This window comes from Ranitomeya variabilis, chromosome 5, assembly GCF_051348905.1.
Source record: "Ranitomeya variabilis isolate aRanVar5 chromosome 5, aRanVar5.hap1, whole genome shotgun sequence".
NCBI classification, from domain to species: domain Eukaryota; kingdom Metazoa; phylum Chordata; class Amphibia; order Anura; family Dendrobatidae; genus Ranitomeya; species Ranitomeya variabilis.
This window is the reverse complement of record NC_135236.1, coordinates 561,792,705-561,808,501: the sequence shown is the minus strand read 5'-3', so window position 1 is coordinate 561,808,501 and position 15,797 is coordinate 561,792,705. Positions and strand designations below refer to the sequence as shown.

General features: G+C 44.9%; 1 protein-coding gene across 1 annotated transcript; it reads left to right on the top strand.

The window, feature by feature from the left end:
* Window positions 1-8,150: 8,150 nt before the first annotated feature.
* On the top strand, window positions 8,151-15,329 carry IRF1 (interferon regulatory factor 1). Its single transcript, XM_077265962.1, has 10 exons — window positions 8,151-8,383; window positions 10,216-10,306; window positions 10,419-10,518; window positions 10,808-10,984; window positions 11,066-11,115; window positions 11,196-11,325; window positions 12,419-12,538; window positions 13,050-13,087; window positions 13,197-13,323; window positions 14,036-15,329. Exons 2-10 carry the CDS (start codon window positions 10,220-10,222, stop codon window positions 14,116-14,118), a joined length of 912 nt encoding a protein of 303 aa, XP_077122077.1. The 5' UTR covers window positions 8,151-8,383; window positions 10,216-10,219; the 3' UTR covers window positions 14,119-15,329.
* Window positions 15,330-15,797: the final 468 nt, after the last annotated feature.

Sequence of the window (15,797 nt, the reverse complement as noted above, 5' to 3'; positions counted from 1 at the left end):
CGCATACAAGCACGCCTGCATGGGCTGTTCTATATTGTTGAATGTATTCCGCAGGAGGTATGGGGTCATAGCCTGAATTTCTCGCTGTATGTTCTTTCGCAGTCCTGCAGTGTTCGTGGCTTGGTATTGTACTCCTGACCCTTCAATTGGCCCCAAAGGAAAAATTCCATCAATAACTAATTATTTTCTCTTGATCAGGCCCTTTCAATTCCTGAACGACTGTGACTTTGTACAGGCAAAAATGAACTTTCTTGGCCATGCGTTGACATGTGGAATACAACATGCCTGTCTCTTGGGAAAGCCTCTGCATTGATTTACATGGAAATGGTTTGGACGGCGGATTTCAACCTCCAAACCTCTTTAGAAATTCACTTTGTCAGTGTCATGACTCTGTTGTCGGGTGTCCCGAGACCAGGGGATCCTTCCCTGTCCCTAATGCTAGGGGAACCCTAGCTCGCCCTGTTTCCCAGATTACTTCTGAAGGTGAAGACGCCGAGGTCACGTACCTTGCCTTAGCTCCTGAAAGTTTTCATAATGAAAATATGATCCTCCAAATTGAAACTGTATCTATATATTGTTACCAAGTGAAGAAGTAATTCTGCAGGTGTGAATTATAAGCACCACACATAAACTACCGACGCATAGAAAAGCATGCAAGAAGATTATCTCATAGTGGAGATGATCAGCAGGGCAATAAGTTGGCGAGACCACTTGGCAGGCAGATGTTTCTAATCGCTGTCGCTAAGGTTCATTGCACTCTCACTTTCATGAACCAAAGTATGTCCAGTCCAAATTTCAGTACGATAGACCGTCTCTTTTAGAAGAGACAGCAATTTGTCCTGGTAAAGTAGCAAGTGAATCTCCCTTTATAATTACTCCTCTCACAGAAAGTATTATTTGCATCTAATTACTTTATTAGGCACTATAGTGCTATGTAAGCACAAGACAGGTGGTCACCTGCGGTCACAGCCATACACTGTCAGTGACTGTTCTCATAACACATATAGTATGGTGCTACTCATAGAGACAGTTATAGGAAATACAAATATAGAACTGTCATCCACCTGAAGTTATTACATATTTATTTATTTTTTGAAAATCATCTCTTTTCCTCTCTAAGGAAAAAAAAACCCTGCACATATCAAATGCTTTGTTTTTAAAGGAGTCTGTCAGATGGTTAATGCTTGCTTTCATATGGGTTACCTCTGGTTCAGATCTATTCTTCCATCACAGAAAGCCCTTATTCCTAAGAGTAGGGGATTTTAAAGGGCACCTGTCACCAGAAAAAAACACTATTAACCTGCAGATATGGTGTTAATCTGCAGGTTAATAGCATTACTAACCTGCCTGGGTCCTGCACTTAGCCAGAGGCTAAGGGGAGAAAATTAACTTTATTCCCGCAGGCAGCATTCCGGTTTAAGTCGTGGGGGCTTATTCACCTCCCTGCGAATACAGAGTGCCAGCTGTAACTGTGCCCCCGACCCTGATTGACACTGGCTCTGCATTGGGGCCTACTGTCAGTCAAGGCCGGCCCCAATGCAGGTTGCCTCTAAGGCACAGTCAAACATTTGTGTGTGACCATAGACTGATTTATCAAAGCAAACAAAATTGAGTTTGCTTGATTATGTAAATAGGCTGGCAAGTGCTCTGAGAGCAGTCCCAGACCTGGCAAGTGCTCTGAGGATAGTCCCAAACCTGGCAAGTGCTCTCAGGGCAGTCTCAGACCTAGCAAGTGCTCTGAGGGAAGTCCCAGACTTGGAAAGTGCTCTGAGGGAAGTCCTAGACCTGGCAAGCGCTCTGAGGGCAGTCTCAAACCTGGCAAGTGCTCTGAGGGCAGTCCCAGACCTGGCAAGTGCTCTGAGGGAAGTCCCGGACCTGGCAAGTGCTCTGAGGGAAGTCCCAGACCTGGCAAGGCTCTGAGGGCAGTCCCAGACCTGGCAAGGCTCTGAGGGCAGTCCCAGACCTGGCAAGTGCTCTGAGGATAGTCCCAAACCTGGCAAGTGCTATCAGGGCAGTCTCAGACCTGGCAAGTGCTCTGAGGGAAGTCCCAGACCTGGAAAGAGCTCTGAGGGCAGTCCCAGACCTGGAAAGAGCTCTGAGGGCAGTCCCAGACCTGGAAAGAGCTCTGAGGGCAGTCCCAGACCTGGCAAGTGCTCTGAGGGCAGTCCCAGACCTGGAAAGAGCTCTGAGGGCAGTCCCAGACCTGGAAAAAGCTCTGAGGGCAGTCCCAGACCTGGAAAGAGCTCTGAGGGCAGTCCCAGACCTGGCAAGTGCTCTGAGGGCAGTCCCAGACCTGGCAAGTGCTCTGAGGATAGTCCCAAACCTGGCAAGTGCTATCAGGGCAGTCTCAGACCTGGCAAGTGCTCTGAGGGAAGTCCCAGATCTGGAAAGAGCTCTGAGGGCAGTCCCAGACCTGGAAAGAGCTCTGAGGGCAGTCTCAGACCTGGCAAATACTCTGTGGGCAGTCCCAGACCTGGCATGTGCTTAAGGTCTCCCAAGATATGCTTCTCCTTTGACACTGATACTTCCACTGAGGTCAATGGGACTGCACTGTTGTGACAATCTCTGATCTGTACTGAAATTTCATGTTTTCCTGATTTACATAATGGCCTCACTAGTGAAATGTACATCACATAAATGTCTTTATTTGTTATTCCGATAGGATAAATGATACTGGCCAATCAATGGGGGAGAGTCTAACCTCTGGAATCCCCACTGATCCGGAGAATGCTACTCTGCAGAGCCTTTACTGAATGGAGCACTGGCCAGGCATGCGCACCATCGCTCTATTTATTCTCTACATGACTGCCAAAAAAATCTGAACGTTGTACTCCGTTGTCGACCTCAGTTTTATAGACAATGAAAGAAGTGGTGGCGCATATGTCAGGGCACCGGTCAATTTAAACGGGGCTCTACAGAGTCTCAATCTCATAATCGATTGAGGTTGGACCCCACTGATCACCAAGCTATCACCTATCATATGGATGGGAGATCACTTCGCCACTATGCCACCAACGGAAAAATAAGCAAGATCTGGGGGAAGAAACAGCGATGTCACCACGCCCATTTGACCAGACCAGCCTGATTGACAGGCGAAAACGGCGACTTTGGTAACGTATTTCGGCAGCATAGGTGGGGAATCAGGGTACACAAAATACACTATTGTAACGCACAGCTCAGGCCCTATTTAACGGTATTTTTATCTCATACAGAAAAAACGGGGTGACAGGTGCCCTTTAAGCCTCTTTGAGACAACAACTCCAAATTAACTTAAAAAGTGGTCTTCTATGGAGGAAGTTTTCTAAAAAAAAAGCTGGCCAGTGTCCAAAGTGTATAATTATAGAAAATCTGTATGCTTCACTGACACTCCATTCTTAGTCCTCCTCTCCACGGTCATGCAGCTGTTTGACCGTCTTAAAACTCTACAAAAAGCAATAATGACATTGTGACCTGTGCCAAGAAGTCACATCTCTTCTGTCAGAAGAAGATGAGGGCAAAAAATAAAAAACAGAAGCAAAAAAATTGTATGAAAGCTCTACTACACACACGTTACAGCATATAGTGCCCATGACACACTCTATATACAGTCATGGCCAAAAGTTTTGGCTGTAGTGGTGAGTGAGTGTGCTCGTTACTCGAGATTTCCAAGCATGTTCTGGTGATCTCCGAGTATTTTGGGCATGCTCGGAGATTTAGTTTGTATCGTCGCAGCTCGCAGCTGCATGATTTGCGGCTGCTAGACAGCTTGAATACATGTGGGGATTCCCTAACAGGCAATCCCTGCATGTGTTGAGGTTGTCTAGCAGCCACAAATCATGCAGCTGCGGGGACACAACATAATCTACGAGCACGCCCAAGAAACTCGGAGAACACCCGAGCATGCTCGGGAATCTCAAGTAACGAGCATACTCGCTCATCACTAGTTGGCACCCTTGAAATTGTTCCAGAAAATGAAGTATTTCTCCTATAAAATTATTCCAATTACACTTTATGTTATTCACCTGTTTATTTTCTTTGTATGTATTGGAAAAATACAAAAAACAGTGGAAAAAAGGCAAATTGGACCTAATTTCACACAAAACCCCGAAAATGGGCTGGACAAAATTGTTGGCACCCTCAACTTAATATTTGGCTGCACACCATTTGGAATAAATAACTGCAATCAGTCGCTTCCTTTAACCAACAACTAGTTTCTTACAACTCTCAACTGGAATTCTGGACCGCTCTTCTTTTGCAGCCTGCTCCAGGTCTCTCATATTTGAAGGGTGCCTTCTCCCAACAGCAATTTTAAAATTTCTCCACAGATTTAGAACCACGCTCATTACTGGCCACTCCAGAATGCTCCAGCACTTTGTTTCTATCCATTTCTGGGTGCTTCTTGAAGTATGTTTGGGGTCATTGTCCTGATGGAAGACCTGTGACTTAGGATGCAAACCCAGCTTTCTGACACTGGGAACTACATTGCGACACAAAATCATTTGGCAATCTTCAGATTTCATGATGCGTTGCACACAATCAACGCACCCAGTCCCACAGGCAGCAAAACGACCCTAAACCATCTTTGAACCCCCCACTATATTTCACTGTAGGAACTGTGTTCTTTGCAGGCCTCATTCCATTTTCGGTAGAATGCTATGCTTTATCAAAAAGCTCTATCTTGGTCTCATCTGTCTACAAGACGCTATATCAGAAGGATTTTCACTTACGTACAATTTGGCAAACTGCAGTCTAGTTTTTTTATGTCTCTGACTTAGGCAGTGGGTCTTCCTGGGTCTCCTGCCATAGCGTTTCATTTAATTCAAATGTTGACTGATAGCTCACGCTGACATTGATGCACCCAGACCCTGCAGGACAGCTAGCATTTCTTTGGAACTTAATTGGGGCTGCTTATCAATCATCTAGACTATCATGCATTGCTACTTTTAATCACTTTTTCTCTGTCTTCCACGTCCAGGGAGATTAGCTACAGTGTCATCAGTTGTAACCTTGTTGATTATGTTTCACACCGTGGACAAAGGAATATCAAGATCTCTGCAGATGGACTTGTAACCTCGAGATTGTTATTTTTCAACAATTTTAATTTTTAAGTCCTCAGACAGTTCCCTACTCTTTCTGTTCTCCATGCTAAGTGTGGCGCACACAGTCACATAATGCAAAAATTTAGTCAACTTTTCCCCTTTTTATCTGGTTTCAGGTGTGATTTTCATATTGTCCACACCTGTTACTTGCCACAGGTGCGTTTGAATCAGCATCACATGCTTGAAACAAAGTTATGAATCCACAATTTTGAAAAGGTGCCAACAACTTTGTCTGGCTCATTTTTGAGGTTTTCTGTGAAATTATGTCCAATTTGCCTTTTTTTCTCTGGTGTTGTTCCAATGCCCTCGAAGGAAATAAATGTGTATAAAGAAACAAGTGTAATTACAAAAATTTTCTGAGATAAATACTTCATTTTCCGGAAAAAACTTCAAGGGTGCCAACACTTTTGGCCATGACTGTGTCCATATAATGCCCATGACACATGCTGTATATCATATAATGCCGCTGACACACTCTATACATCCATATAATGCCCCTGACATGTGCTATATATCATATAATGCCCCTGGCACACGCTATACATCCATATAATGCCCCTGACACTGTATACATCCATATAGTGCCCGACACACTGTATACATCCATATAATGCCCCTGACACACTGTATACATCCATATAATGCCCCTGACACTGTATACATCCATATAATGCCCAACACACTGTATACTTCCATATAGTGCCCCTGACACTGTATACTTCCATATAGTGCCCCTGACACACTGTATACATCCATATAGTGCCCCTGACACTGTATACAGCCATATAGTGCCCCTGACACTGTATACATCCATATAATGCCCCTGACACACTGTATACTTCCATATAATGCCCCTGACACACTGTATACTTCCATATAGTGCCCCTGACACTGTATACTTCCATATAGTGCCCCTGACACACTGTATACATTCATATAGTGCCCCTGACACTGTATACATCCATATAGTGCCCCTGACACACTGTATACTTCCATATAATGCCCCTGACACACTGTATACTTCCATATAGTGCCCCTGACACTGTATACTTCCATATAGTGCCCCTGACACACTGTATACATCCATATAGTGCCCCTGACACACTGTATACATCCATATAGTGCCCCTGACACTGTATACAGCCATATAGTGCCCGACACTGTATACAGCCATATAATGCCCCTGACACACTGTATACATCCATATAATGCCCCTGACACTGTATACTTCCATATAGTGCCCCTGACACACTGTATACATCCATATAGTGCCCCTGACACTGTATACAGCCATATAATGCCCCTGACACACTGTATACTTCCATATAATGCCCCTGACACACTGTATACTTCCATATAGTGCCCCTGACACTGTATACTTCCATATAGTGCCCGACACACTGTATACATCCATATAGTGCCCCTGACACTGTATACAGCCATATAATGCCCCTGACACACTGTATACATCCATATAGTGCCCGACACTGTATACTTCCATATAATGCCCCTGACACACTGTATACAGCCATATAATGCCCGACACACTGTATACATCCATATAGTGCCCGACACACTGTATACATCCATATAATGCCCGACACTGTATACTTCCATATAGTGCCCGACACACTGTATACTTCCATATAATGCCCCTGACACACTGTATACTTCCATATAATGCCCCTGACACACTGTATACAGCCATATAATGCCCGACACACTGTATACATCCATATAGTGCCCGACACTGTATACTTCCATATAATGCCCCTGACACACTGTATACAGCCATATAATGCCCGACACACTGTATACATCCATATAGTGCCCGACACTGTATACAGCCATATAATGCCCGACACTGTATACTTCCATATAGTGCCCGACACACTGTATACTTCCATATAATGCCCCTGACACACTGTATACTTCCATATAATGCCCCTGACACACTGTATACAGCCATATAATGCCCGACACACTGTATACATCCATATAGTGCCCGACACTGTATACTTCCATATAATGCCCCTGACACACTGTATACAGCCATATAATGCCCGACACACTGTATACATCCATATAGTGCCCGACACTGTATACAGCCATATAATGCCCCTGACACACTGTATACATCCATATAGTGCCCGACACTGTATACTTCCATATAATGCCCCTGACACACTGTATACAGCCATATAATGCCCGACACACTGTATACATCCATATAGTGCCCGACACACTGTATACTTCCATATAGTGCCCCTGACACTGTATACTTCCATATAATGCCCCTGGCACACTGTATACAGCCATATAATGCCCCTGACACACTGTATACATCCATATAATGCCCCTGGCACACTGTATACAGCCATATAATGCCCCTGGCACACTGTATACATCCATATAATGCCCCTGGCACACTGTATACATCCATATAATGCCCCTGGCACACTGTATACAGCCATATAATGCCCCTGGCACACTGTATACATCCATATAATGCCCCTGACACACTGTATACATCCATATAATGCCCGACACACTGTATACTTCCATATAATGCCCCTGACACACTGTATACATCCATATAATGCCCCTGGCACACTGTATACTTCCATATAGTGCCCCTGACACTGTATACTTCCATATAATGCCCCTGACACACTGTATACATCCATATAATGCCCCTGGCACACTGTATACAGCCATATAATGCCCCTGGCACACTGTATACAGCCATATAATGCCCCTGGCACACTGTATACATCCATATAATGCCCCTGGCACACTGTATACAGCCATATAATGCCCCTGGCACACTGTATACATCCATATAATGCCCCTGGCACACTGTATACTTCCATATAATGCCCCTGGCACACTGTATACATCCATATAATGCCCCTGGCACCTATAACACATGCTATAATGAGGCATGCCAGGTAACCAGAGCAGTCACCGCTGTTTATTATGCCTCGTGCTCTGGAGGGGGAGGGGTTACGGAAGTCTGGGACTTCCCTGTCTTCAGTCAGTTTCTAAACAGCCTGATTTCCCCGAAATGATGCCGAGCTGTGACACCCCCAGCGCCCAATAGGGGCGCCCTCTCCTCCCAGGGCGGGTTTACTCCGCAATATACCTGGAGGACGGCAGCGCTGACAATACAGAGCCGCACACAGCCTGCACCAGAACAAGTGCGCCTAGCACCACTGGTCCCAGTGTTCCCACTACCTGCTCTGCTCCACTCAGGACTAACCCTCTGCACGCCACAGCTGTGCTGCACGGAGGACTGGAATCAGGTAATGTACAGAGCCCTCTCTATCAGTGTGGGGAACTTTTCCCGTGTGCAGGCGGATCGCAGCTCTGCAGACATGATACGGCCTCTGTGCTAGCGGTGGTGGTGTGTGCCTGGTGGGGTCTTCTCATTCATGCACAGGACTGGCTTCCTTGTCACTGATGTTCCATGGCTGTGTGCAGACTGGCTACGTGTATTGCTGATCGCTGCTGCACGGTGCTGCGTCTAGCACAGGGGGTCGCGGCAGGGTCGGCACATTACGGGGTCGCGGCAGGGTCGGCACATTGCACAGACTTGTAGCACTCACACAAGGAAGTTCCTGTCAAAAAAACAGAAGAATAATGAAGTTGGCGGAGAGCGGTAGTGTGAGCGCGCTGCCACTAGGTGGCGATGGTGCTTCATGGTCCTGTGTGTGTGTACTACAGGTCTGTGATCTGCTGCTACAGAACGTGCAGCCGCCGGGTGCTGGGAGCAGATGTCACCGGCCGCTGTGCTGCTCTCCCGGGGCTTGTGGAGGTGTCACCGACCGCTGTGCTGCTCTCCCGGGGCTCGTGGAGGTGTCACCGGCCGCCGTGCTGCTCTCCCGGGGCTCGTGGAGGTGTCACCGGCCGCCGTGCTGCTCTCCCGGGGCTCGTGGAGGTGTCACCGGCCGCCGTGCTGCTCTCCCGGGGCTCGTGGTGTCACCGGCCGCTGTGCTGCTCTCCCGGGGCTCGTGGACGTGTCACCGGCCGCTGTGCTGCTCTCCCCGGGCTCGTGGTGTCACCGGCCGCTGTGCTGCTCTCCCGGGGCTCGTGGTGTCACCGGCCGCTGTGCTGCTCTCCTTGAGGTGTATAAATGATACATTACTTTATATATGGTCACTGTTTGCAGGAGAAATAAATATAGAATTTTTGATTCCCCCCCCCCTTCCCCGTCTGTAAATATATTTAAAATATACACACATTAAAACTGTGTAAACTAATATCTAGTGTCCAGTGTGTGCATGTGATCCTATACTTTGCTTTGCTGTAGCTGTGGCAGCAGAGCTCGGTGCCTGCAGGAAGGCGGTGGGAACTCTCCCGGAATTATTAGGTGCTTTCTGGCTGAACTCTGGAGTTGGCGGCAAACGGTGCGAGTCACCGGTGGTTGTCCTGTAGGGGACAGAAGCTCGGTGGCGCTGCGCCCCTGCCTGCCTCCCAGGGTGACCAGGGCCATAGCTGGGTGGTCTCTTGTTTCTCTATATATAGAGGGCAGAGCTCTAGGGTCTCTACACCCTGTGCTCGGTCACAGTCCTATTAATGGCATGCAGCGGCTGGTATGATCGTCTCCGCCATGTTCTACTCCACGAGCTACGCTTACAATTATTTTATGCAGTTGCTGGTCAGTTGGAGAATAATTAGGTGAAAAGTTCCTTTCTGACAGAGAGGATTCTGCTGCATTACTTGGCAGACTTTTAGGAATTTGTTTTTTTGATCCCTGCAGACGCGGCACCATTCACATTAATGGAAGTTCTGCCACAAATGCACGTAAGCGTATAGTGCCAGAGCGTGAGCGTACGGCCCCGGCGTGCAGAGCGTGAGCGTACGGCCCCGGCGTGCAGAGCGTGAGCGTACGGCCCCGGCGTGCAGAGCGTGAGCGTACGGCCCCGGCGTGCAGAGCGTGAGCGTACGGCCCCTGCGTGCAGAGCGTGAGCGTACGGCCCCGGCAGGGAGGGTGACAGGATGCGGTTTATGCATGTGCAGAATCGATATTTGTAGCAATATTGTGCGGAAACCTTCTCTGATTAATTGTTACATGTAGGAACCTTGTTGTGGGAGGGAAGCCTAACTCCAAGTCTGACATGTTGTGTTTCCACAGGAAGATGCCTGTCACACGCTTGAGGATGAGACCCTGGCTGGAACAACAGATCGCATCCAATAAAATCTCGGGCCTCTCCTGGATAAACGAGGTAGCGTCTGTGGGTCTGCTGTCCTGCCTGCGCTTTCTGTACAGCTCCCATGTCTGTATGTGCTCCGAGTGATCGTTACTTTGTGTCACTCTTTGCTCTGTGATCTCTGCAGGCGGAGGGGATTTTCCAGATTCCCTGGAAGCACGCCGCTCGTCACGGCTGGAATATTGACAAGGATGCCTGTCTGTTCCGGAGCTGGGCTCTTCATACCGGTATGTTTCCAGGTGTAGCACACATACATGGCGCGTATAGTAAACGGCTGTTACAGGCATATAAATGTCTGTGTCCCGGAGAAGCATCGTGAGTTGGAATATGAGAATGTATGGGGGCTTGGATTTAGGACTAATCGGCTCCTGCTGCCTTTCTAAACACTTGGCTTTGGAGATTCAGGAATGAAGTCATAAAAACCAATGAGTGCTAATCGACATGTCAATAGATCTGGAAACTATGACTGCTGTCAAACTCAAAGGTCAACTAAAGTATTGTTTGTTTATTTTCCAGGAAAGTATAAAGTTGGTGAGAAGGAACCTGATCCAAAGACCTGGAAAGCAAACTTCCGCTGTGCTATGAATTCTCTCCCTGATATTAAAGAAGTGAGGGACAGAAGTGTATATAAAGGGTCCAGTGCGGTCAGAGTCTACAAGATGCTCCCCGCTCAAGTAAAGACGGATAAGAAAGGTGACGCAGCGGCTGCCCACTGACATGTATCGTTATTGTACATTATATGATGTGCTGACTAAAGTTGTGTCTTCTTTACAGAACGCAAATCTAAACCCTTGAAGGACTCCAAGAGCAGACCAAAGAAAAAGGTACGATCTCCAGCCTGCAGCGAGCTCCTCGCCCATCGTGTGCACAAGTGTAACACATACTTACCCTGTGTATTTTGCAGGCTGAGAGCTCCTCTGCGGATGAGGTGGAAGAAGCTGTGAAGAGCTGTCAACTCCCCGACGACCACAACAGCTACACGGCAAATTTATATCCGACACAGGAAATCGACATTGCAAACACAGACATCTTAGGTAGCTGCAGAGTCACTTCACTCCTCATAAAACGTTTTCTTATCTACGATATAAAAATGCCCGTAAGCATTTATTAATACAGTCCGAGATCTAGTATAACGCTGTACCCCTCCTTAGGGATTATGCAGCATCAGAAAATGGCCTGTTTAAATCGCGTTGTGGTGATTATATATATATATATATATATATATATATATATATATATACATACATAGATATAAATCTATTTTTTAAACATTTTTGTTACTATTTTAAGCTGTGTACCTTTTTTTTTTTTATTATTATTTTTTCCCACAAGCTATATATAAAAAAAAAAAAAAAAAAAAGTGATGTTGCAATTTTCACACTGCCCACTGAGGCTTCTTTTAGACTCACTCTTCTTAAAAGGACAGGAAGTATATCCGACTTTATTTGACTGTATAGGAAGTATATCAGAGGCAGGATTACAATGACAGGTAAAACCTCTATATAGAGCTGATAACACAGAATCAACCCTATATTCACTATACATTGTCACAACTGAACCTTACCCCCACCCCCTCGTTACACAATCACCTTTTTACAGGCGTATTTGATTTTTCAATGTAAAAGATTGTGACACTATCTGCTTACTGAAACAATGTACATATGTTGTTTCCTGAGATATCAAGTAGTTAAAGTCTAAAAACGCCATAGTGGCCAGTGTAGGAAAAAACATGCAAAATTTATATATATATATATATATATATATGTGAGAGCAGCACAAAGAAAAAACTACAAAATTAGGGTGCAAGGCCCCTCAGGCATGTACCAGACCTTGTCATAGAAATCCAAAAATCAGAGGCAGCACACCATTGTAGATTTTGAAGGTGTTCAAATTTAATAGCCCATCATGGCTAGATTTTGAAGATGCCATGATGGGCTATTAAATTTGAACACCTTCAAAATCTAATCTGCAATGGTGTGCTGCCTCTGATTGTTGGAGATATATATATTTAAAAAAATTGTTAAAGACAATAACTTCAGGACAGGATTTTTGTACGTGTATATAAGCTCCATATATGCTATATATGAAAAAAAACAATCTGATTTATTGTGTCAATATCTTTTGCAGAAATGAGTGAATGTGAAGTTTCCAGCAGTGTGCTTGAATTGCAAGATCTCATCGATATGCCCATGCCTGACAGCACAAATAATATGTACAATCTACAGGTGTCACCCATCTCCTCTGATGGTAAGTAATATGTTTCTTATTTTCTGTCCTGCTTGTGCCTATAGCTACAGACTGGCAATAATTAGGTGAATCATGGACATAATTCATAGCATTGTACTTGTTTGTGGCAGAGTAAGTCTAGGTGCACACTGCATTTGTGCCTACTGTCAGGTGTATATGCTCAGGAGCTATGCGCCCAACAATGGCGAATTAGGATGGATACTGGAGCATCTGCATAAGGAGTAAAATGTATACCGCATGATATGCTTCTTTGTGGTGTCCTTTCTATGAGACTATGCAGCAAACCTGGATTTTTCTATCGAGTGAAACAAACCATGCAGGTGCAAAACTGCTGGACTAAGGCTGAAAGCACAGTTTTGGCCTCAGTGTATGGCAGCATATGGCGGGGAATGCTCCTGGCGTACGCTCAGTGCACAGACGCAGTGTGAACCTAGCCTTGACACAGTTATTTGCAGTAAACTTAGTAGTAACTTGAAGTGTTAATACTTTGAATGCTCTTTTTTTTTTTTAGTTGAGGATGATGAAGCTACCGCTGATGAGCTTTTTAAGGTAAGAGAAACTTATTGTGCAGGTAGTTGACAAGTCCCAAATGTCAAAACCTTTTTACTCCTATTTTATGTGGTCTCTCACTAATACATATGTTCCTGTTTTCTGACAGATGTTAGAACCTGTAGTATGGCAGCAGACAAACATAGATGGCAAAGGATATTTCACCAATCAATCTGGAAATCCGAATTCTTTTCTACAGGAGTACAGCCATATATATGATGCCTTTAAGACTTCAGGTATTTTCTCTTTATTCCACTACAAATTCCACAATTCAAATCCTAAGTTAGTTGAGAGGCCAGAATAGGAAAACAGAGTCTGACACCCCAGGAACACTATTAAAATAACTCCATGGATAAAGTAGGGGACTTTGCCCTTATGAAATCATAAATTTGGTGTAATAAAGATTTCCTTTTGAAATGGGGTGTTGGGCGCACCCTTAGCATAGCCCAGGTCTTGGTGCTCTCACGGCACAGGTCTGCCTTGATTGATCATGCTTGGCCACCTTCCTGGACATTGATTGATAAAGCTCACTTGGCCTTGGATCAATGAAGAGTGTGAGCATAATATCTCTTCTGTGTTACTGCCACAAGTTCCTGTCCATCTGCTGGTCTAGTGACTCGGGCCAGGACCTGCAGTCATAGTATGGACAAGAAAATGCACACAATCATGGGATTTAGCCTTACTCTGGTGGATACCATGCGTCTATATGTCCTCCTCAGAGCCTGATGTTTTGGGGCTTTACATGCCGTTAATAATAGATGATTGGTGCAGACCCTCAGATTGAAGTAGTCAATTAGATTTCCAAATGCCCAGTTCAGATGGATGAACTGTCTGAGACAAATCTGCCAGGTGACAACCCACCCTAGGCAAGATTCCTAAACCATCAATATTCAGATTGATTGATTTCTTGCTAATATTTTTTTTTTTTTTTTTTTTTTTTTTTTTTAGATTATGAACTCCGCGTCACTACAGAAATGAAGCCGACGTGTGAATTTGGCTTGCATGAACTGACGTCAGCCATCATGTGCTGACTCTGAGCACTATCCATCTTATCAGAAACTGCGCAAAGTGTTGCTAATGTTTAGGTGTGTTTTGCCTTCACAAGTAAGCCAAAGACAGTGGTACTGTCATCGGAGAGATTGAGCTAGTGCGAAACACCAATCTAACACTGTGGCCGCTCAATCCTGCGAATGGACAAAGCCACTGACTTGCGTTTGGTGCAGGTAGGCCTCTCGGCCAGAATGGAAGTAAAGTTGCCTGTGAACCAAGTGTACGTCTTCGTGGACGGATGAATCCGAAGAACATTTCACTACATTTGTTGTGACTTCATATTCCTAGTAAAGCGAGGAAACTGTGAACAGAAGTAGCATGTACAACGCCACTATGAATGTAATGCTCACCTCATCGCTAGTAGGAAACCCGCCGTATTTCATGTCACCACATGTCTGGAGAAGGACAGCTTGTTATCGAAGGGTCAGGTAGTAAGCGGGATACCGACCACTGTTGCCCCTCAATCTGCCGCGCTAGTGATGTACTGAATCCCTAGGAGCACGAGGGGATTGCAGTTATTTAGATGGTTACACAGTCCATGTCTCCCAAACAATGTAGATTAGTATCTGAAATATAACGGAAAAGATACATATTAAATTATGGCTGTTTCCACATGGCCTAGGTAAGATCTTTACATCACATCAAGTTTACACTGAAAGACAATAAATGGCAGCTTACACATTCCTTACAAGTAACTGCGAGCCGCAGACACCCCATGTTCTACTGAAGGAAAGATGGCGGACTGTTTACAGGCAAATGGAAAATCCTTATTTTTATGCAGGTGGTTTAGCATGGTATTCCATAGGATTACTTAACTCTACACATTTTGGTCATAAAGTTGAAGATTAAAGTGTCAGGCTGATACTTTCTGTATTGCTGGTTGTTTTGTTTATAGTATCTGTTGATGGAAATGGAAACAATAACCTCAGTAACGTATTCATCTAGACTATTGGCACTTTTAATGTCAATGTTTTCAGGACAAATCATCATGTCATGATTTATTGTGTGAGCGAGTCGGCCATGTTTAGTGAAAACATACTGTATCCGGTGATGACCTGGGCTGAGTCTGCTCCTATTCTCCTAAGTAGATAACATAGCTTTGTACAGAATAAATGCAGCTGTGTATACGCATCCACCTTTGTAAATACCATGTATTTTTAACAAATGTATGCAATAAATATGTATTATTAAATGCGTTATTACTGCTTTTTGTAAAAAAAAAAAAATCTGTCTCCAGAATGGTTCCACAGCTATAAAAAGGATTTTTCACCAAATCTAACAATGTAATGTCTATACATCATCAGCTAGATCACCAGCTCTGAGCAGGATGGTGTACTTACTTTTACTGTCTCTGAATGACCCTTTAATCCCTTCTGTACTAATAGAACTAAACAGAAGAAACTAATCTGTATAAACTAGTAATGCCACTAAATAGTTTCCTAACACATTTGCAGTTATACATTAACCCCTTCCTAAGATCTACCATACATTTCTGGTGCAAGGTGTTCCCGCAAAGCATCACGCATGTACACCGTGGTGAGGACATCAGCAAGTTAGCCGGTGGGTCTCTGCTGAATATTATAGCTGATGCCCTACTATTGCATCGACTTAGATTCGGCTGTCAATAGCAGCTGTGGCATCTAGGATTGTACCAATCAAA